This window comes from Poecilia reticulata, chromosome 19 (assembly GCF_904066995.2).
Source record: "Poecilia reticulata chromosome 19, P_reticulata-male-v2, whole genome shotgun sequence".
In the NCBI taxonomy this organism is placed as follows: Eukaryota; Metazoa; Chordata; class Actinopteri; order Cyprinodontiformes; family Poeciliidae; genus Poecilia; species Poecilia reticulata.
In genome coordinates this window covers 11,653,082-11,669,412 of record NC_088848.1, presented here as the reverse complement: position 1 = coordinate 11,669,412, position 16,331 = coordinate 11,653,082, and the positions used below count along the sequence as shown (strand labels likewise).

The 16,331-nt window shown below is 39.0% G+C and overlaps 4 protein-coding genes across 7 annotated transcripts; 1 reads left to right on the top strand and 3 right to left on the bottom strand.

The window, feature by feature from the left end:
- Window positions 1-1,156: 1,156 nt before the first annotated feature.
- Window positions 1,157-4,990, top strand: LOC103481831 (endonuclease domain-containing 1 protein-like). 3 transcript variants are annotated; one of them, XM_081600506.1, is made up of 3 exons: window positions 1,157-1,350; window positions 2,288-2,502; window positions 3,954-4,990. In XM_081600506.1, the coding sequence occupies exons 1-3, from the start codon at window positions 1,323-1,325 to the stop codon at window positions 4,560-4,562; spliced, it is 852 nt and encodes a 283-aa protein (XP_081456632.1). In that variant the 5' UTR covers window positions 1,157-1,322; the 3' UTR covers window positions 4,563-4,990. The 3 variants fall into 3 exon arrangements, with proteins under 3 accessions (XP_081456632.1, XP_081456633.1, XP_081456631.1); XM_081600507.1 differs by lacking the exon at window positions 1,157-1,350 and adding an exon at window positions 1,612-1,921; XM_081600505.1 differs by lacking the exon at window positions 1,157-1,350 and having other exon boundaries at window positions 1,928-2,502.
- A 703-nt stretch (window positions 4,991-5,693) lies between these two features.
- Window positions 5,694-6,683, bottom strand: LOC103481603 (DELTA-stichotoxin-Hmg2b-like). Of its 2 annotated transcripts, none has more exons than XM_008437187.2 (3): window positions 6,556-6,683; window positions 6,340-6,462; window positions 5,694-6,240 (listed from the first exon to the last, which is right to left on the bottom strand). In XM_008437187.2, the coding sequence occupies exons 2-3, from the start codon at window positions 6,441-6,443 to the stop codon at window positions 5,790-5,792; spliced, it is 555 nt and encodes a 184-aa protein (XP_008435409.1). In that variant the 5' UTR covers window positions 6,444-6,462; window positions 6,556-6,683; the 3' UTR covers window positions 5,694-5,789. The 2 variants fall into 2 exon arrangements, with proteins under 2 accessions (XP_008435409.1, XP_081456635.1); XM_081600509.1 differs by having other exon boundaries at window positions 6,340-6,485; window positions 6,556-6,644.
- Window positions 6,684-7,038: 355 nt separating this feature from the next.
- LOC103481602 (DELTA-stichotoxin-Hcr4a-like) lies at window positions 7,039-8,500 on the bottom strand. The gene is made up of 3 exons (XM_008437186.3): window positions 8,377-8,500; window positions 8,068-8,193; window positions 7,039-7,592 (listed from the first exon to the last, which is right to left on the bottom strand). The coding sequence occupies exons 2-3, from the start codon at window positions 8,169-8,171 to the stop codon at window positions 7,163-7,165; spliced, it is 534 nt and encodes a 177-aa protein (XP_008435408.2). The 5' UTR covers window positions 8,172-8,193; window positions 8,377-8,500; the 3' UTR covers window positions 7,039-7,162.
- A 2,857-nt stretch (window positions 8,501-11,357) lies between these two features.
- plaub (plasminogen activator, urokinase b) lies at window positions 11,358-15,876 on the bottom strand. Its single transcript, XM_008437185.3, has 11 exons — window positions 15,741-15,876; window positions 15,608-15,662; window positions 15,423-15,527; window positions 15,194-15,353; window positions 14,154-14,251; window positions 13,917-13,958; window positions 13,623-13,821; window positions 13,391-13,542; window positions 13,119-13,259; window positions 12,165-12,313; window positions 11,358-12,077 (listed from the first exon to the last, which is right to left on the bottom strand). The coding sequence occupies exons 1-11, from the start codon at window positions 15,846-15,848 to the stop codon at window positions 11,883-11,885; spliced, it is 1,404 nt and encodes a 467-aa protein (XP_008435407.2). The 5' UTR covers window positions 15,849-15,876; the 3' UTR covers window positions 11,358-11,882.
- Between the last annotated feature and the right edge of the window lie 455 nt (window positions 15,877-16,331).

The window sequence follows — 16,331 nt, the reverse complement described above, 5'->3', positions numbered from 1 at the left end:
GGCTTCTGCCCAATCTGGGTTGTCTTGGAGTTTTTATCGCAGCCTGTGGGGTTTCCCTGACTTGGAACGAGAATCCGACCTACTGAATGTGACAGGTAGCCAATCAAAAAGCGCGGTGACGTAAGAACAGAGGGGAATCCCAAACAGCTGACATATCGCGCAACTGAGAGTCCGGTAGATATCGAAGATGATATGTGGAAATGTTTATTATTATATGTAAAGGTCATTATTATGTATATTCAGTTAAAAATGTTAACTATGAAAAAACATATTCACCTTCAAATCATAGCACAGCAATGATTCCACCGCCTTTTCTTTTTGTTACGTCTTTTATTTCTTAAAATGATTCCACAAACTATCACTACTGCATCTACATAGTCATCCGTGTTTGCTTATTCTAAATTCCAGCTATGTTGGGGGTTTTACTGAATTATCCTCTGGAATCGGGATGTTCGTGACTGGAATCGGTTCGTGTTGCTCCTGCCTTGGACACACGAACCGATCGAACCTGTTGTACTTTTATCAGCTCTGTGGTCACAGAGGTTTGGAGAATCGGCTGACAATTCTTAAATCTTTCCGTCTAAACCAGACTTAAGACTCACTCCTCTCGACCACTGCCCAAACGCTCTCACTCTGTTCGCTATGGTAACGTTTATATATCCCTTCAAAATAACAGAAGCGCCACAAAAATGAACATTTTACTTTCTTGAAAATTTTAATTCACGATACTGACTAACGGGAGCCCTGAGCTTGTTTCTCTGCAACGAGACGGTTCCATCTGGGAGCGATGGGAGACAACAACACCCGAAGTGTAGCTTATATCCACAGCCTGCTTGGTCTCTACGTGGTGAAGAAGTTTAAAGCTTCATTCTCTCATTATCAGCCGGCCGCAGAGCGGTCTTGTAATGTGGGACTCACCTACCGGTCCGGGATAAATCCATTCTCCTGTCTCTTCTCTGGGCCTTTTACCCTTTGCAAAGAAACTTTCCAAAGACATCTGATCTGTTTCTTACTCATTTTGCTGCTTGTGGGCTCAGTGTTGGCGCGCAAGTAACCGAGACTTCTAATGATTCACTTCCTGCTAAAAAGCCCCCTGGTGGTTGAATAAAAAATCCACATATAAACGGTTTATAGTCCGGAAAAAACGGTAATGAAAAAAAATCTGAATGCTCTCTGGTATTGTTCAGGGGGCCGGACCAAATGTGGAGGCGGGCCGGATCCGGCCCGTGGGCCGTAGTTTGGGGACCCCTGGAATAGATCGTCTAAGTCACAGACGGTCACAAGGTACACCAGGACAGCAAAAGAGTTAGAGGTGAATTTCCATGATGACGGGTGGTCATAGCATTCAAGGTATGTTTAAATCCACATCTCCGGATCAAATTACACCTACATCCAATCACTCTGGGTGCCAAACTGTTTTGACTTGTCCAATGTCAGGTGCTCACTGTGCTCCTTTCACAAAGCATTTAAGTGCAGGCACATAGTGCAACTTTAGCACAATCGGCTAACTATTCATGGAGGAACAAAACTGAAATGCCACATATAAAATTGACTAAGTAATCTAATGTCTTAAAATTAGGCCTCTGTCTCTTTAAAAACTCCTGCTCCTCCTGAAACTCTGCCTTCAGGAAGTCACCATAACGTTGCTCCTCTATTGACCTTTTAACAACGCTTTTACCAGCGTGGTGCTGAGAAGTAGCTCATATAATGAGCTTAGCAGGTGTGCAGTTGCGTCAGGTGTTCGCTAATTGCTGCTGACTTGTTTAAACGGGCTGAGTGGAGGAGTTGTGTGGAGTCGCGAGGAGACATGCTCTGTGAATCGGAGCTGCACCTCAGAGGAGGAGCTGCACCTCAAATTAGCCCTCGGTCCAGATTGAAGGATTTCTTAAGCATTTTAGGAAGAATCAAGGCAACACCGCAGGTATATTTTTGATGCGTGAATAACGTTATTTCAAGCTCCAAAAAAGTTGGTTTTACAAAATACTGCCCCTTTAAGGCACCTTCTTGGAGTCTCCATATTTCTTTTTTTGGATTTGTACAAACGTCCTAACTAATAAAATTTTATGATTTAAAGTGGCATTTACACAAATGAATTCGTCATCTGTTCAAATAAAAAGGCATTTGAAGAAAGTCATTTTGAAACTTGCTTCTGCTTTCATTCAGAAGTCATGTGTTGGTAAAACAGGAACATGCTCTCAGTTGATTCCTAACTCTGTGTGAAAGCAGATGAAAATGACGGGTTTGTGCACATCTCTGCTTCTTCTGGCCTCCATCTCTGCCTCTGTAGCTGATGTTGGGGACTTCACCCCCTGCTTGCAATTTTTCTACAAATCCTGGCCCCCGAAAGGCCTGGCTGGCACCCCGATCTGCCAACGTTACAACAACATGTACCAGTTTGCCACGTTATACAGTCGACCTCGCCGTTCAGCGTGGTTTTCAGCTTATTTATACTCCGTACCAACTGGGAAAAGGCCCAAAGCTTCCTGGAAATATGAGCCACAGGTAAGTCGAATTCCCATTTTCAGTTCTCTGATTTTGATAGGATGAGAAGTTGAATGCTGTACAAGTAGTGGTGTCCCTAAGTATCAAAATATTTTATTTACAGGAGAAACGGGTGCCTCCTGATTTACTAGTTTAAAACTCGTATCTGAAAAACCTAAAAAAAAAATTCTTTAGTTTCTAAAGGTCTAATTTTAGTTCACTTAGGTAATAATTTTCAGTGTTTTTCAGAATCTGAAGAAAAATAGGACATTTCTAAAAGGAGAAGTGATATTCGTGTTTTCACGGTCAGCAAGTTTATGCAAATAAGCCTGTACTATTTTTTTTCTGTTAAACTGCTGCACTGAATGTTTAGTTATTTTATCTACAATGGCCCTAAAATGCTAGAATGCTATTAGTCTTTCCTTTTGAAGATTCTAACGTTTTAATAAATTAATGCTTTCTTTTCTAGTTATTAGCTTCTTTTGAGTTTTTTTCTTAAACTTTTAGCTATAATGCCTTTATTTTGTGAAATAACACACTATTTTGAGGTTTAGTAATCTCAGAGATTATTACCAAATATAAAAGTGTTGTTCCAAATAATAAAAAATGTAAAACAGAAACCAGACAAGTGAGTTACTGATACTTTATACAAAAACACTAATCAGCAAAAACACTGGTGTGGTGCCATTTCCTTTAAAAAAAAAAAAAAAAAAATAGCCAAAATTCTGGAATCAATAAATCATTAGGATAATAAAATCAAATAACAGACAAATTCAAATAAGTACCTTTTTGATTGTGTACATCCAGACGAAAATCTGATTTTAAAAAAGGGAAAGTGGACTTTTTGTGGGTCAGTGAATGGTAAAAAACAGTCAACTATTTCATTTTTTTTTTATTTTTTAAACTGTTGTTTTAAATCAACCATTCGCAGAAGCTGAATCTAGACCAAATAAGTCAACCCAGACACAGTTAGCAGTGCAAAAATGTAGACGTAATTGCAAAACTGAACATAAAACTTTTGAATTTTGTCTCATTTGGTGATTTGTGCTGATCAACTTGGTGTTTCCAACAATGTTGTGGCTACCTCTGAAACCATCCTTTAGTTGTAGGATCTATGCACATATATATTTTGTCTCACAATCAAAAAATGGTCCTGACAAAGAATGTGAAGGTTGAAGTTAACCCATCAGGATCCCACCCATGATCCATCTCTAGAGGTAGTAGCAAATGTGTATCTACCATTAACTGTAAGGGTTAATATGGGGTTGCAGAAAGTGTGACATAGTAATATGATATAAAGCAAAGACAGAAGCAAGAGTCGAAGCATGGCCATCACACCCTAGAAATGGATCATCAGAGAGTAAAGCAGATAAAGAAAATCCAGCTTTACTTGCATTTGAATTACACATTCAAATATATCTTATTCATGTCATTTTTCTGAAACATTTTTTCCCCTTTTGGTTCATGAACAGTTAGCCTACCCTTCAGCAGATGGCAACATGGTCCCCTTCTTGCCTGGACCAGTGGACATGAACATCGTGGAGAGCCAGGCAGTGGACCTGGACTATATCAACTCCACCTACTCTCGTGGCCACCTAAACCCTAGTCTTCATCACCAGACCTACCAGTGCCGGTCTGCCACATTCACGCTCACCAATGTGGTTCCGCAGAAGAAATGGTCTAATGATGGACCCTGGGAAGTCCTAGAGCTTACTGTCAACAAGACCTTGGCAGCCTACTGCCTTGGAGAAGCCTACATAGTGACAGGCATCATGCCCTACCAGAAAGAAGAGCACTGGATGAAGAATCGGGTGGCAGTGCCAGAATACCTCTGGTCTGCATACTGCTGCCCAAATTATAACCAGAGTATTCCTGACCGACTGAAAGATGCCTTCCCCACCTTCGCTGCTATTGGACGCAATGACCCCAACAGCACAGAGGAGATTGTTCCAATAGACAAGACGGCTAAGAAAGTGTACAGGGGATACGATGTGAAACAGATGTCTCTGGACTCGCTTGAGATGTACCTGAAGGACAGATTCGATACAGTCATCAGTGTTTTTAATGAGCAATGTGGTTAATCAGATTACGCGTAAAAATTATTGTTCGGATCTGAATTTTATTCAACTGAAAGCTATGAGACATTTTCTGCCTTGTAACCTAAACTCAGTTAACTTGAGTGTCAGAAACTCCATCAGCTGCTTGTGATACTGTGGTTCCACCTGTAATGATACCACAAAGTCCTTCAGTACCTGTTCCAACCATGCCAACTCCTTATCGCATGTTTAATTTGCTGCATTTTGTTTTCTTACGGAAAATTGCTACCTTATAAACGGTGTCTGCAAACTTACCCCTTTTGACCACTAGATGGAGTCGTGGAGCTGTATGTGTGAGGGCATTCTCGCTCATAGATTTTTTTAAATATAATTTTGTATTGTACTATAACTTACCGATAAAATGAATAATTGAATGAATAAACTTTCTGTTTACAGAAAAAATGTCCACTTCATTATCTGTGAGCCTTTTTTCTACTTTAAGAGTTTTTTTTATTATTATTGGAAGAGAGGCGCAGATGCTGCACTCAAAATAAACATGCAGCACCCAAAGTTCAGTATGGTAGTACTGAGGTGTTATTTAAAAGAAAATATAAAGCAGAAGTATCCTGTTTGGAGAAGTTAACTTTTTTTATTGTTCTTGAAATACAAAGGGGTAATTTGGTCATAGACAGGCAGGTAGCAGACTTTTGAAGAGGTAATGGATGATAGTTTTTTCTTTGTTTTTAAATGCATTTGGTGTTAAAATGACAAATTCTGACTTTGAACAGTCATGAATTCTTTAAACCGTATACTCCAAAACCAAAGTAGTTTTTGTTTGTTTTAGACCCCAAAATTTGCACATTTTTAAAATTTTTGATCATGCAACCATTTGTTGGCATGTCTGGATGCAGCTACACAGCATAACATTCAGATTGGTGATACATTATTATTTGCCTTTAAGTTGACTGTTCAGACTGGCTTATTAAAAGGGCTTTAATTTTTAATTAAAGAACACAACTGGAGGAAATGTACTTTCACACTGAAAGTATTTGTTTATTTGATTGTTTATATATTTTTTAAATATGCTGGAGAGAACTATGTTGACAGAAATAAACCTGTTAAACTTGATTTTTTTTGTTTCTTTTTCCCGTTGGCAGCAATAAATACAACTGATGCTTTGAGTAATTATGCTTTTATTGCATGAACTGGCTTAATATTAGCACAGGTTTACACAGAGCTGACCATGTCTAACATGAACTTTTTTTAATACAGTCAGTTAGGACACTGTGCCATTTGGGTGAAAAGCTTGTCCCAGATCTCCACCTTCATTATGGCCCTGCCCATGGGGGACATGGTGGCCTTGATGTTCACGTTGCTGCCCTCAAAGTTGATCCCACAGCCATTGGACTCCTGCCGGACAAAGCCTTTCTGCTCCTTGTTGTAGTACATCTCTTTGTAGAGGCTCTCATTGCATTCTTTGCCCACATTGTAAATTCCCACAGCCACCCAGTTTTTGTACATGTTGTAGTCATATGGCACTGAGAACATTATTGCTATAATCTCCTTGGCACTGTTGGCTGATCGGCCAAACAGCTCATAGGTCAGCACTCCTACAGCACCTGTCGCTTTTCCGGTGTCTTTGGAGAAGTTGCAGACTTCTGTCTTCTGTGGACGGACAGTGGGCTGGGGAGGGCTGTGGACGTTGCCACTGTCTAAGAAAACCCTTTGCAGAAACAAAAGTCATAAAAAAAAAATCAGATTTTTTTTTTTTTTTTTTTTTTTTACTTTATGGGTAGGAAGCTATATCTATTTTTGCACTTACTTGGGGTTAATAAGGCAATACTGGTTGCTAAGGTTGGTGATCTCGATGGTGACATTTCTTCTGCTTTTGAGGGCGGCAGCCACAGCCTCTGCTGATTCACTCATTTTGTTTTCGAGTGTTTAACTACAGATCAAACAGACATGCAGCTACTAATAATCAACGCACTGACCAGAAAAAACAACTTCTCAGTTAGTTCAAGAAGCAAAAAGGACTTACCTGTCTGTGCCACTGGTGTGTTGCGCGCTTGTGCGATGCCGTATTTGAATCCCAGACTCTAGTGCTCAGGTAAATCTTACTGGGGAATGTGAGACAACCCACAGTGTCTCCACCCACAGCAGATTCCCAGCTGCGTTCCGCCCTGTCTCAAACTTCATCAATCAGGTATTTCTAATGATGCACACAGAAAATAGGTGCAGCTGAACGTGGTTTTTCTTGTTATAACTGTATTTTCTTGCCAAGGTATGAGACTGTTGAGTTTGCCTCACAGTTACTCCCTCTCAGACGAGTAACCACACCCTTTTCTTTTGTGTCTTACTTTATTTTTTTTTCATGGTGATCATCTTATAATGCATTGCAGTCATCCTGTCAAATGACTGTGTTGCACACTGCTTCTGATTTTAATGCATTAGTTTGTATTTGTTTGTCAATTTTTTTGTCAAAGAAGAAAGGACTGTCAACAAAGCAAAGTAGACAAGTGGATTAGATTCATTTTTACTTTTATTTTTTCAAAGCACTCATAATGACAGGAATCAACAATCATGAATGTCAACTATAATGCTTTCAGATGATGTGAGCTGTTCATTTTGACAGCATTGCAAACAGTTCATCTGCCCATCTTGTCATACAGCTCTACTTTGATGATCGCCTTTCCAACATCAGACATGCAGGCCCTCACGTCCAGATCCTTGCCCTGGAAGACCACTCCGGAGCCATTGGCCTCTTGGCGCAAAAAGTTGGTGAAATCCTTGCCTTTGTACATCGTGTCGAACAGCTTGCCATCGCAGGCGCGCGTGTGCTCGAAGATGCCCACGGCAAGCCAGTTCTTGTAGATGTTGTAATCGAATGGCACAGAGAACATGATGGCCATCAGCTCGCTGCAGCGGTGGTCACGCATGTTAAACAGCTCGTAGGTCAGGACGCCCACGGCTCCAGAGGCTGTGTTGTCGTCCTTGGTGAAGGAGCACACCTCTGTCTTGGTGGTGCGCACGGTGGGCTGCGGGGGGCTGAATGGGAAGCCACTCTCCATGTGAACCCTGCAAGGAGTAGAAAGGAAGTCATGAGCCATTTCATCAAGAGTAATAGAAAAACTATTGGAGCTCTTTAAGTTGGAAATGTGGCCCCTGACACCTCAAAGAGAAATTGGAGGTCAACTTGGTGAGATTATAACAAAGAAGGCAAAAACTGGAGATAAAACCCAGCAAAGGATGGAAATGAAAAATGAAAGATAAATCCTAAATTCTCATAATTTAAAAATCCCCCCCAATCACTAATCAAAAATATATAAAAATAATAATTAACATGCATATGAAAAACTGAGAAAACACCCCAGATTTGTAAGTCAATAAACAGTTGAAACAAAGATATGCAAAATAACTTGCAAAAAAAAAACCCTGCTAAAAAACCCAAGAAATGAGACCTCCAGATTAACTGAGCCATTAACAAATGTTTGATTGTATTTCAGATGCAGATCTTGGAGGAAACTACTGGCTGTCTTTCAGAGGCTCTTACTTTGGATTGATGAGGCAGTAAATAGTACTGACGTTGGTGATCTCTATGGTGCAGTTACGGTTGGTGGTGAGGGTCGCGGAGTGGGATTCTGCTGTCTCAGGCATGGTGGTGGCTGTTCAGGAACGACTACAAGGAAGCAATTCAGATGAGAAGCTGAAGCAGAGAGCAACCAGGATGCCATACATTACAGAAAGTTATCCAAAGAGAGCCACAAAAAGCTCCACCAGATATTACCACCAGAGCATGTTTAGTGTTTGATAAATCCGATAAAAGAAAATAGAGTAAATATTTCAAAATAAAAACACTTACTTCAGGTAATATGGCACTCGTGGGATGGCAGAGAGTCCTCTGAAAAGAGATTCATGCTTGGTTTAGAGACGAGCTTGAAGTCACACCCACTTAGACACACCTCATCTGCTGCAAGGTGTGTTTCTGTAGTCCTGCACTGCCGCACCAGGAATGTCACTCCCAGTGTTGCTTCTGTGAGAGTTGAGGACAAAAATGCATTTTAATCATTGGGGTCTTGAAGGACATTTTGCAACAAAACATTACAGATAAAGCACTAAAAGTTAGGTCAATAAAGTGGACAAAATGCTGTTTTATTATGTTGAATGCAAATGGAGTAAAAATTTGAAAGAGGGGAGAGTATTTGTTTAAAAAATATCTGTGAAAGAAAAACATTAATTCTACCATTTTAAGGAATTAAAGGTAAAAAGATTTGGCCCAGAGGATGGGAACAGCTAAACAAAATAGTCTGAGCCCCACCCAAAATGTCCAGTGACAAAGTTAGACTAGTCACCCAGACGAGTTTGTCTAGATAACCGTCAAACTACCGGTGATGAATATTGGTTTTCAGTGTGTTCTTTCTCTGTCGGATTAACTTTGTTTAACCACAAATGAATCATAATGCAAAAGTAAATTATGAATCATGAAAACTACTACGGTTTTTTAAAATGTTGAATGGATGAACTGATTATGTCGGATGGGTGTGGCAGCCTTGCAAAATCTAGAAATCAGCAAGGAGTCACGAGTTCATCTGTCTTTGTTCTGAAACTTGTTCTGATCTCATGGAAACTTTTAGGATCCTCTGCAAGCACCACAACTCAAGAGAAAATAACTAGAAAAGCAAAACAGCAGAAGTTCTCTGTGCAGTTGCATTACAACTGATGCAAAATAAACATGGACAAATACAAAACCAGACAAACCAGAAATCTCCATAAAAGTATTCAAAAATACACACAGGAATAACGCATGCACAGAGACAAAAATCTGAGATATTTTTAAAAGGGAAAAGACATGAAGGGATGCAAAAAAGTCGACACAAAACAGGCAGGCAAAAGCAAGATAAAAAGATGCAAAATTTGTAAATGTCACAGCATGGAGTAAAGCCTTGACATAAAACAAACCTTTAAGAGAAGAAATGCATCAGATAAAATACTTTATTTAGGCAGAAATGAGGACAGGAGATTTAAAATGGTCAAAAGACATAAAAACATAGGGACAAATAAACTACAAGCAGGAATTCACAGCTACAAACACACAGTAGAACTGGAAAAATGAACGATAGAACCTCAATGTGATGGGAATAAAATCCCAAATATATGACGGTGTGTGAACACATCAAATATCTTTATGTGAAATGTATCCACCTATTCTGCACACACAGGTGACAACAGCTAAACCTGGCAACAGACATAAACTAAACTAGCAACCAAACTTGTGGATAATTTCGATATAACAGACATAAAATACAATTCTGAGAAAATTTCTGATGTAGCTTAAATATTTGCCATTAAATTGTTAATTTGACATAAAGCAACTACAGTATTAGTATTTTTTTTTCAATAACTGGATTAAAATGGTTTCTTATTGTGGGCTTCTGCTCAAACTATTACTTCCTGGCCTTTTGTGTGTATTTTGTTACAACTTTAGCACCATCTTGTGGCACTATTTTTCTACTTGTCAATTCAAAGAAAGTAGAACGTTTTATCCCACTGCTTCTCCATATTTTCCATGTGCTGATGGATCCTCGTGCTGATCCTGGTTCTGGTTTTGCTCAAAGGGAGTTGTGACCCTCGACTGCTACTGCCCTCTTGCACTAGAGTGCATTAAGCTGATCGAATCACATAACACGGTTTCCCCCAGATAACTTGCTGTGTCCGGTGGTAGAGGTGTTAGGGGCGTCATCCAGCAGCCTTACACATTTTTAAAGTTGACAGAAAATTTGAGAATATGACGAAGTAAATATATGCTATTGGAAGACACTCAATACCTAAAAATCAACTTTAAAGTCTTAACAAAAGGACAAATAAATAAATACACATTTTTTGTACTTCAGTTGTTTCATCCTAATTTAAGTGTCACTTTGTTTGCTGAAGTTGTTGGTGTGTAGACTGGGTAAGATGGACAATAAAAAAATACACCGCATTCAAAATACATACTAACCATTCTATTTTGCCATTGTGCTTCCAACCATTTGACCTACGAGACTCTTTAATACTGTTACCGGTGTAGAGAAAATTATTTCAGAAATAAACAAATTATGCCTGGCCTGATGGGGGGCCAAGTATAGCCTGGTGGCCCGTCAGGCCACCAGGCTATACTTGAAAAATCTCAATGTATTTAACTGCTGTCAGCTCTATGTAGACTAGCTGCACAGAGAACTGGACTCTATTCCACAGAAGACACAGACGTTAATTGTGAGTGAGAAGGAAAACCAGAGAAGTTTGTTTATTTAGGTTTGAGGATGTCTAAGGTGATACATTTATCACAGATGGATTCCATCTCGTCGCAGAAAAATCTGAAGGATGATTTGATTTACTTTTTTTATTTTCTCATATTTTATTGAATAAATAATTTACCCCTTTATTAGTAGATGTTATTCATTTATATATTTATCAGTGTTTTGAACTAAGTATTGTACAAATTGGAAATAACACATTAATCAAAGGTTCAGAAAAAAAGGAATCATTAATTAAAAGGATTCTTCTTGTTCATATATGGGCATTTGATTTAAAAGTGTTTTTTGTATTAGATTTAGTTTTACAGTTTTAAAATCCCCTCTCTTACCTCTCAACATTCAGCTGTCCCTCTATGACCTGACTACTGTCTTAACTGAAGCCATCACTTTCAGTCTTTGATGACCTGCTGTGCTTCGTTTTGTATTTTGACCACAGGGTGGCAACGTTGTGCAACGAATCATTAAAATAACAGACACCGATTCCTTGATGAAGACACCAAAGAAGATGTTTGGCTTTCATTTTGTTTTTAAGACAGAAGCAGTAACTCAATTCATTTCAATTCAACTTTATTAAAGCTACAGTACCCTGATTCATTTACAGACATAGACAACAGCAAATTATCAGTGTAAAAACTGTATTTGCTTAAAAAAAAGATCATGCCATGAAGCAAAATTACAGGCACAATTAAGAAAAAAGAAATACACAACTTGTATTCCTCTGCACAGGTTTAGAAGTTAACACCAACACATTTTATCACAGGTTTGTTTGTAGCTTTTCATATATCAGGAGAGAATTTGTTCTTGCTTTGTTTCTATTTTACATAAAATATATAAAAGACAGAGAAAAACAACACTCCGTGAACTGAGTTAGCACAATTGCTAATTAGATGGAATAATAAAAACTGATTATTAAAAACAGAAACGTAAACGTATTTGCTATATCATTCAGTCAAGCTTATAAGGTAGTTCAGCTTAAGTTGTTTTACAGCTCAGAAATCCCTAACAGTTGTCATTTTGCCTTATCAACAACAATTTCTTTGTTATTCTCCAAACAACTGGTGGCCTGAGCTTTAAATCATTTCTGAGGGAACATGCTTCCAGTAGTGATGTTAGGCAGATTTGTCTTTTCTTCTATCCATTTGTTGTAATTGGTAACTCTGGTGTAAACACCAGGTTTATTTTCCTTTGCACATCCGTCTCCCCAGCTAACAATTCCAAAGAGGAAGAGCGTGTTGTCGACTTCGCAGACCAGCGGTCCTCCCGAGTCACCCTGTCAGAGAGAGGCAGAGAGCTTTAATGGGAACAAACATCATGTGTGGGAGAAATTCTCGAGTCAGGTATTGACATGCTCAAATACCTCACAGGCGTCCTGGCTCCAGTCGGGATGTGCGGCACAAAACATGTTGTTGTTGACCATATCTCCATAATAATCCTTCTGTCGACACACATCATCAGCGAGGAGGTTCACCTGAGCCTTCCTGAGGAACTGAGAGTTGTACCATAACCCTGCAAAGAAAAGGAACAAATAAGACATTCCACAATAAAAACTGTATATTTTTACAATAGTACATCAATCTTGTGTCTTTGTTTTAACATGCGGCCATGCAAAAAATAGCATTTCCATGACTGTCAACACAATCTATTAAGAAATATTAAGTTAATTCACGGATGCAAGTGCTTTTTAAAAAAAAAAATTCCTGAGGTCATACTATGACTATCCAAAGCTATCCATAAAATCTTTAATTAAGATTTTTGGACACCTTTCGCAAGGTTTCATTATTTTCAATCATTTAAATCAGGTTGAGGTCTGGACTTTGACTGGGTCATTGCGACACCTTGATTATTTTCTGCTTCTTTAGATATGCTGTTGCATGAGAGTCAGAGGTGGTGATGTTGGGTTTAAGAAAGGTTCCTAAGAATTGCTGGGTGACATTCATGGTGTGAACGGTTTTGGGGACTCTTTCCCTAGAGATGATTGGCAACTGTGTTAAATATTGTCCACTTGTGTCACATGGATTCTCCAGAATTATGGAGTTAAAATAGTTTGGTAATTAAATTAATATCCCTTCCCAAATTGATGCACAACAAAAATGTCTTATTTAGATGGTTTTCGATCTTGGCGTGATGGACCAAATAAGTAAAACTGATGAGAATGACCACATGCGATTGGACTCATGATGACCAACCAATCAAGTGCTGATTGACTTTTCAAGTAGAAAAGGCAAACATTGTTTTTCCATGGCTGTTCTGACAGCCTCACAATTGTTAGTCTTTACATGAAGAAGAACAAGGTATATCAAACTTTCTTCACCAAATTTCTCCTTCCCATATCCAGCAATCTCACAGGTGGTCCCTGGCGGGAGGCTCTGCAGAGGCGGTGGGAGACAGACAGTTTTTACCGAGTCAGTCTCTTCAGCACACTTTCCATATATGGCCTTCAACTTCAGCAAAGCTGAGGGAAATCAGCACAAAAAAGACAGTTTGTTTTATTTAAGCTGGTAAGCTTTCTTTAGGTAAGTCAGATTTTATGTTGTTGGCTGTTTTTCTTTGGGAGGTCTTCGTAGCAAATAGATCCGTTCATACCAATGTCATTGTTATAGTTCTGTTCACTGTGGTTGAATTGTTCATGGATGAAGATTTGCTCCACTCTGAAGGTTTGCTCCACAGTTGAATCACTCTCGTTGATTGCATTTTTTCCCAGCGTGACAGACAAGCGTTGATGCCTCGTCTGAGAGCTAAAACATGAACATACAACAGAAAAATCTGTCATTTCTTGGCACCGGCTCTGTTTGCAGTAACTGGCGTAATGTCCTACCCTTCAGGGAAGCAGTGGGCAGCTGTGATGACCCAACAGGCAGATATCAGACTGCCCCCGCAGCGGAAAACATTCTGCTTCGATTTGCTAAGCCAGAATATAGCAGCGATCCACGGGTGAGATTCCACAGTAGAAACTGTTCCGCCCACAATCTTTGTCTGCTTTCGTATAGTCCGCTGACCACATGTCAGCTCTGCAGCTGGAAAAGAAGCCAAATTCAAAACTGTTGTTGGAAAACACATACAGTACATGACCAGAAAACAAAACAAAAAAACATTTGCATTAGGAGCTTACATGCTTGTGGCATGATGGGTGAAGTTGAAGGTACAGGTGTAGCTGTAAGATTGAAAATATTTTTTTTCAAACCTTTGGAGCATGCATGGTGTGTACCTGAAACATCCCTAATTTATTAAGATATTTTCCAAATCTTTCTTAGAAAAAATAGAAAAAAAATCTCAACTTGTCTAAGAGATTCAAATCTGATGCATGTGAATAAAAAAAAAAATCTTATTTCAGGAAGAACATACTTACAGGATTCAATGTCACAATTAGGGATATCACAATATTCCCGGACCAGCTGGTGGTTTTGTCGAACGTTACACCATGGGCGTAGTCTGTACCGAATATTTCTGAAAGAAAAACACAGTCAAGAACCAACAAACAATAAATATCTTTGGCTTAAAATTGACAGTTTGACTGTAAAGACCACATGGAAAAAGCATGCATCCTCAGTAGGTATTTGGATGCCAAGATCTTCTCAGAAAGTTTCTAAGTTCTTATTGAATATGTCATGTGGCTCCTGGATTAAGCCTCTTGGCTTGGTTTAGATCATTTTTTGCCTGACAAATTCCAGTTTATTCATGTTAACACTAATCCCAGTGAGGTATGTGAAGCACAGGAAATTCTCCAAATTATACATGCCTCTACATGATGAAATTGTGTTCCAGTATTGTGGTGATGGTACGCAAACATATTAATCAGGTATATGGTGATATATACAAATATATTAAGCCATAAAGCCTAATCCAAACATCCACTCTCACCTGACATTGCTCAAGAGAAGGGATTGCTGCAAATTTATATCATTTGACTGCAATTGACCTACTTTCCAAAGATAGATAACCTTTTTACCACCAGACATTACAAACACAACTGATTTGCATTGTATTATTATATAGGACCGAACTGGAACGTCTATAACTGAATTTAAATCTGTATCATTAGATCGCATTCATTTTATTAAATCAAACAGTATATTTCTGGGTACGACATATACTGTTGTGAGGTGTCTTGTTGACATGACATCCATTATTAATTAGTGCTAAATATGTGAACTGAACTAAAACATTAAATGTTGCAAATAAGGCCAGGTATGCGACAACATACATGCAGATAAACTGCTGTGTTTGACCTATATTCTACCAAAAGTGATTCAGTGAATCATGACAAATCCCTCCGTTTTGTTAGAAGTATGACTAATTGAATGACAAAGAACTGTAACACACAATTTCCTTGTTTTGCTATCGGTATGAGAACAGAGACAGATGTTTAACATTCAAGCCATAGACCACCTGCAGTAGTTGTGTCGTCCAGAGTGAAGGTCTGAGGACAGGTAACGCCTCCTGGTGTGTGAATCCCAGATCTCGCATGATTTTCCGCTGACTGATTTCGAAACAGTCCCTCTGTAGAGTAATCCGATCCCTTCATAGCAGCTGTCACCTTTCTCTACGGCTACAGACACAAGTGATTAAAATGTGAACTGGCATCACTGAAGTTTAGCTTGAAAAATCAGCTTCTCACCTATTTCACAGCGTCTCCCAGAAAGCCCATCAGGACACATACAAAACAAGTGTTCACCAGTGACCAATGAAGGGACAGACAGGCCACCGTTGAGACAGAAAGTACCTGCAAGATGAAATGACACATTTAATGCTCAGGAAGCAAAATCAAGAAATCTTAATAAAGGATCTATTTACTGAAACTACCAGAGGAAGGCAGGGAAGCAGCAATGTTTCTTCTTCTTCCATGCCTCGAATGGCCCTGAAAATATTTTTCAATCAGTCGATGCAGAAAAAAATAAGTGAAATTTGACTTCAGATATATAAAAAATGTCCTTACCACTTCAGCTAAAGAAAGAGTTATCAGCAAGCTTAAGAAAACCCCTGGACTCCTTGTGTTTATCATGGTTCTCGAGTGCAGTGGGTGAAATCCAAACAGGCTCTGCATGTGTGTTCTTGCAGAAGGCTTTGGTTTTCTCTGCTTTATGCCTGAAAGATACTGAACTCTGATTGGCTATCAGCTGTCAAACAGCTGGCTGGCCCATTAGATTTTCTGGTGAAGAAATCACAGTGTACAAGGTTTTTGAATGAGTCACCAGAGGTCACCCACATAGTTTCTTCTCAATATGACCGAAACAATCCAGCACCTGTTTAAATGACTAAACAAATTACGGGTCATATGAAAATAGGTTGGTAATTAGGAAACCACAAAGTAGGATTTTATTCATTTAGGTATCATTAGTCTACTGAATGTAGGTTTCTATGCAATGTACAAACAATATATTGGGTAACTGTGACAACTACAGTTACCCAACATAACTAATGTAGTCATTACATTATTCCTAGTGTAATGATATTAGAAATATATAGTTTTGGTCTTCTATGGGTGTGTACTATCCGTCCACTGACATAGATTAAAATCAGAGAGGGA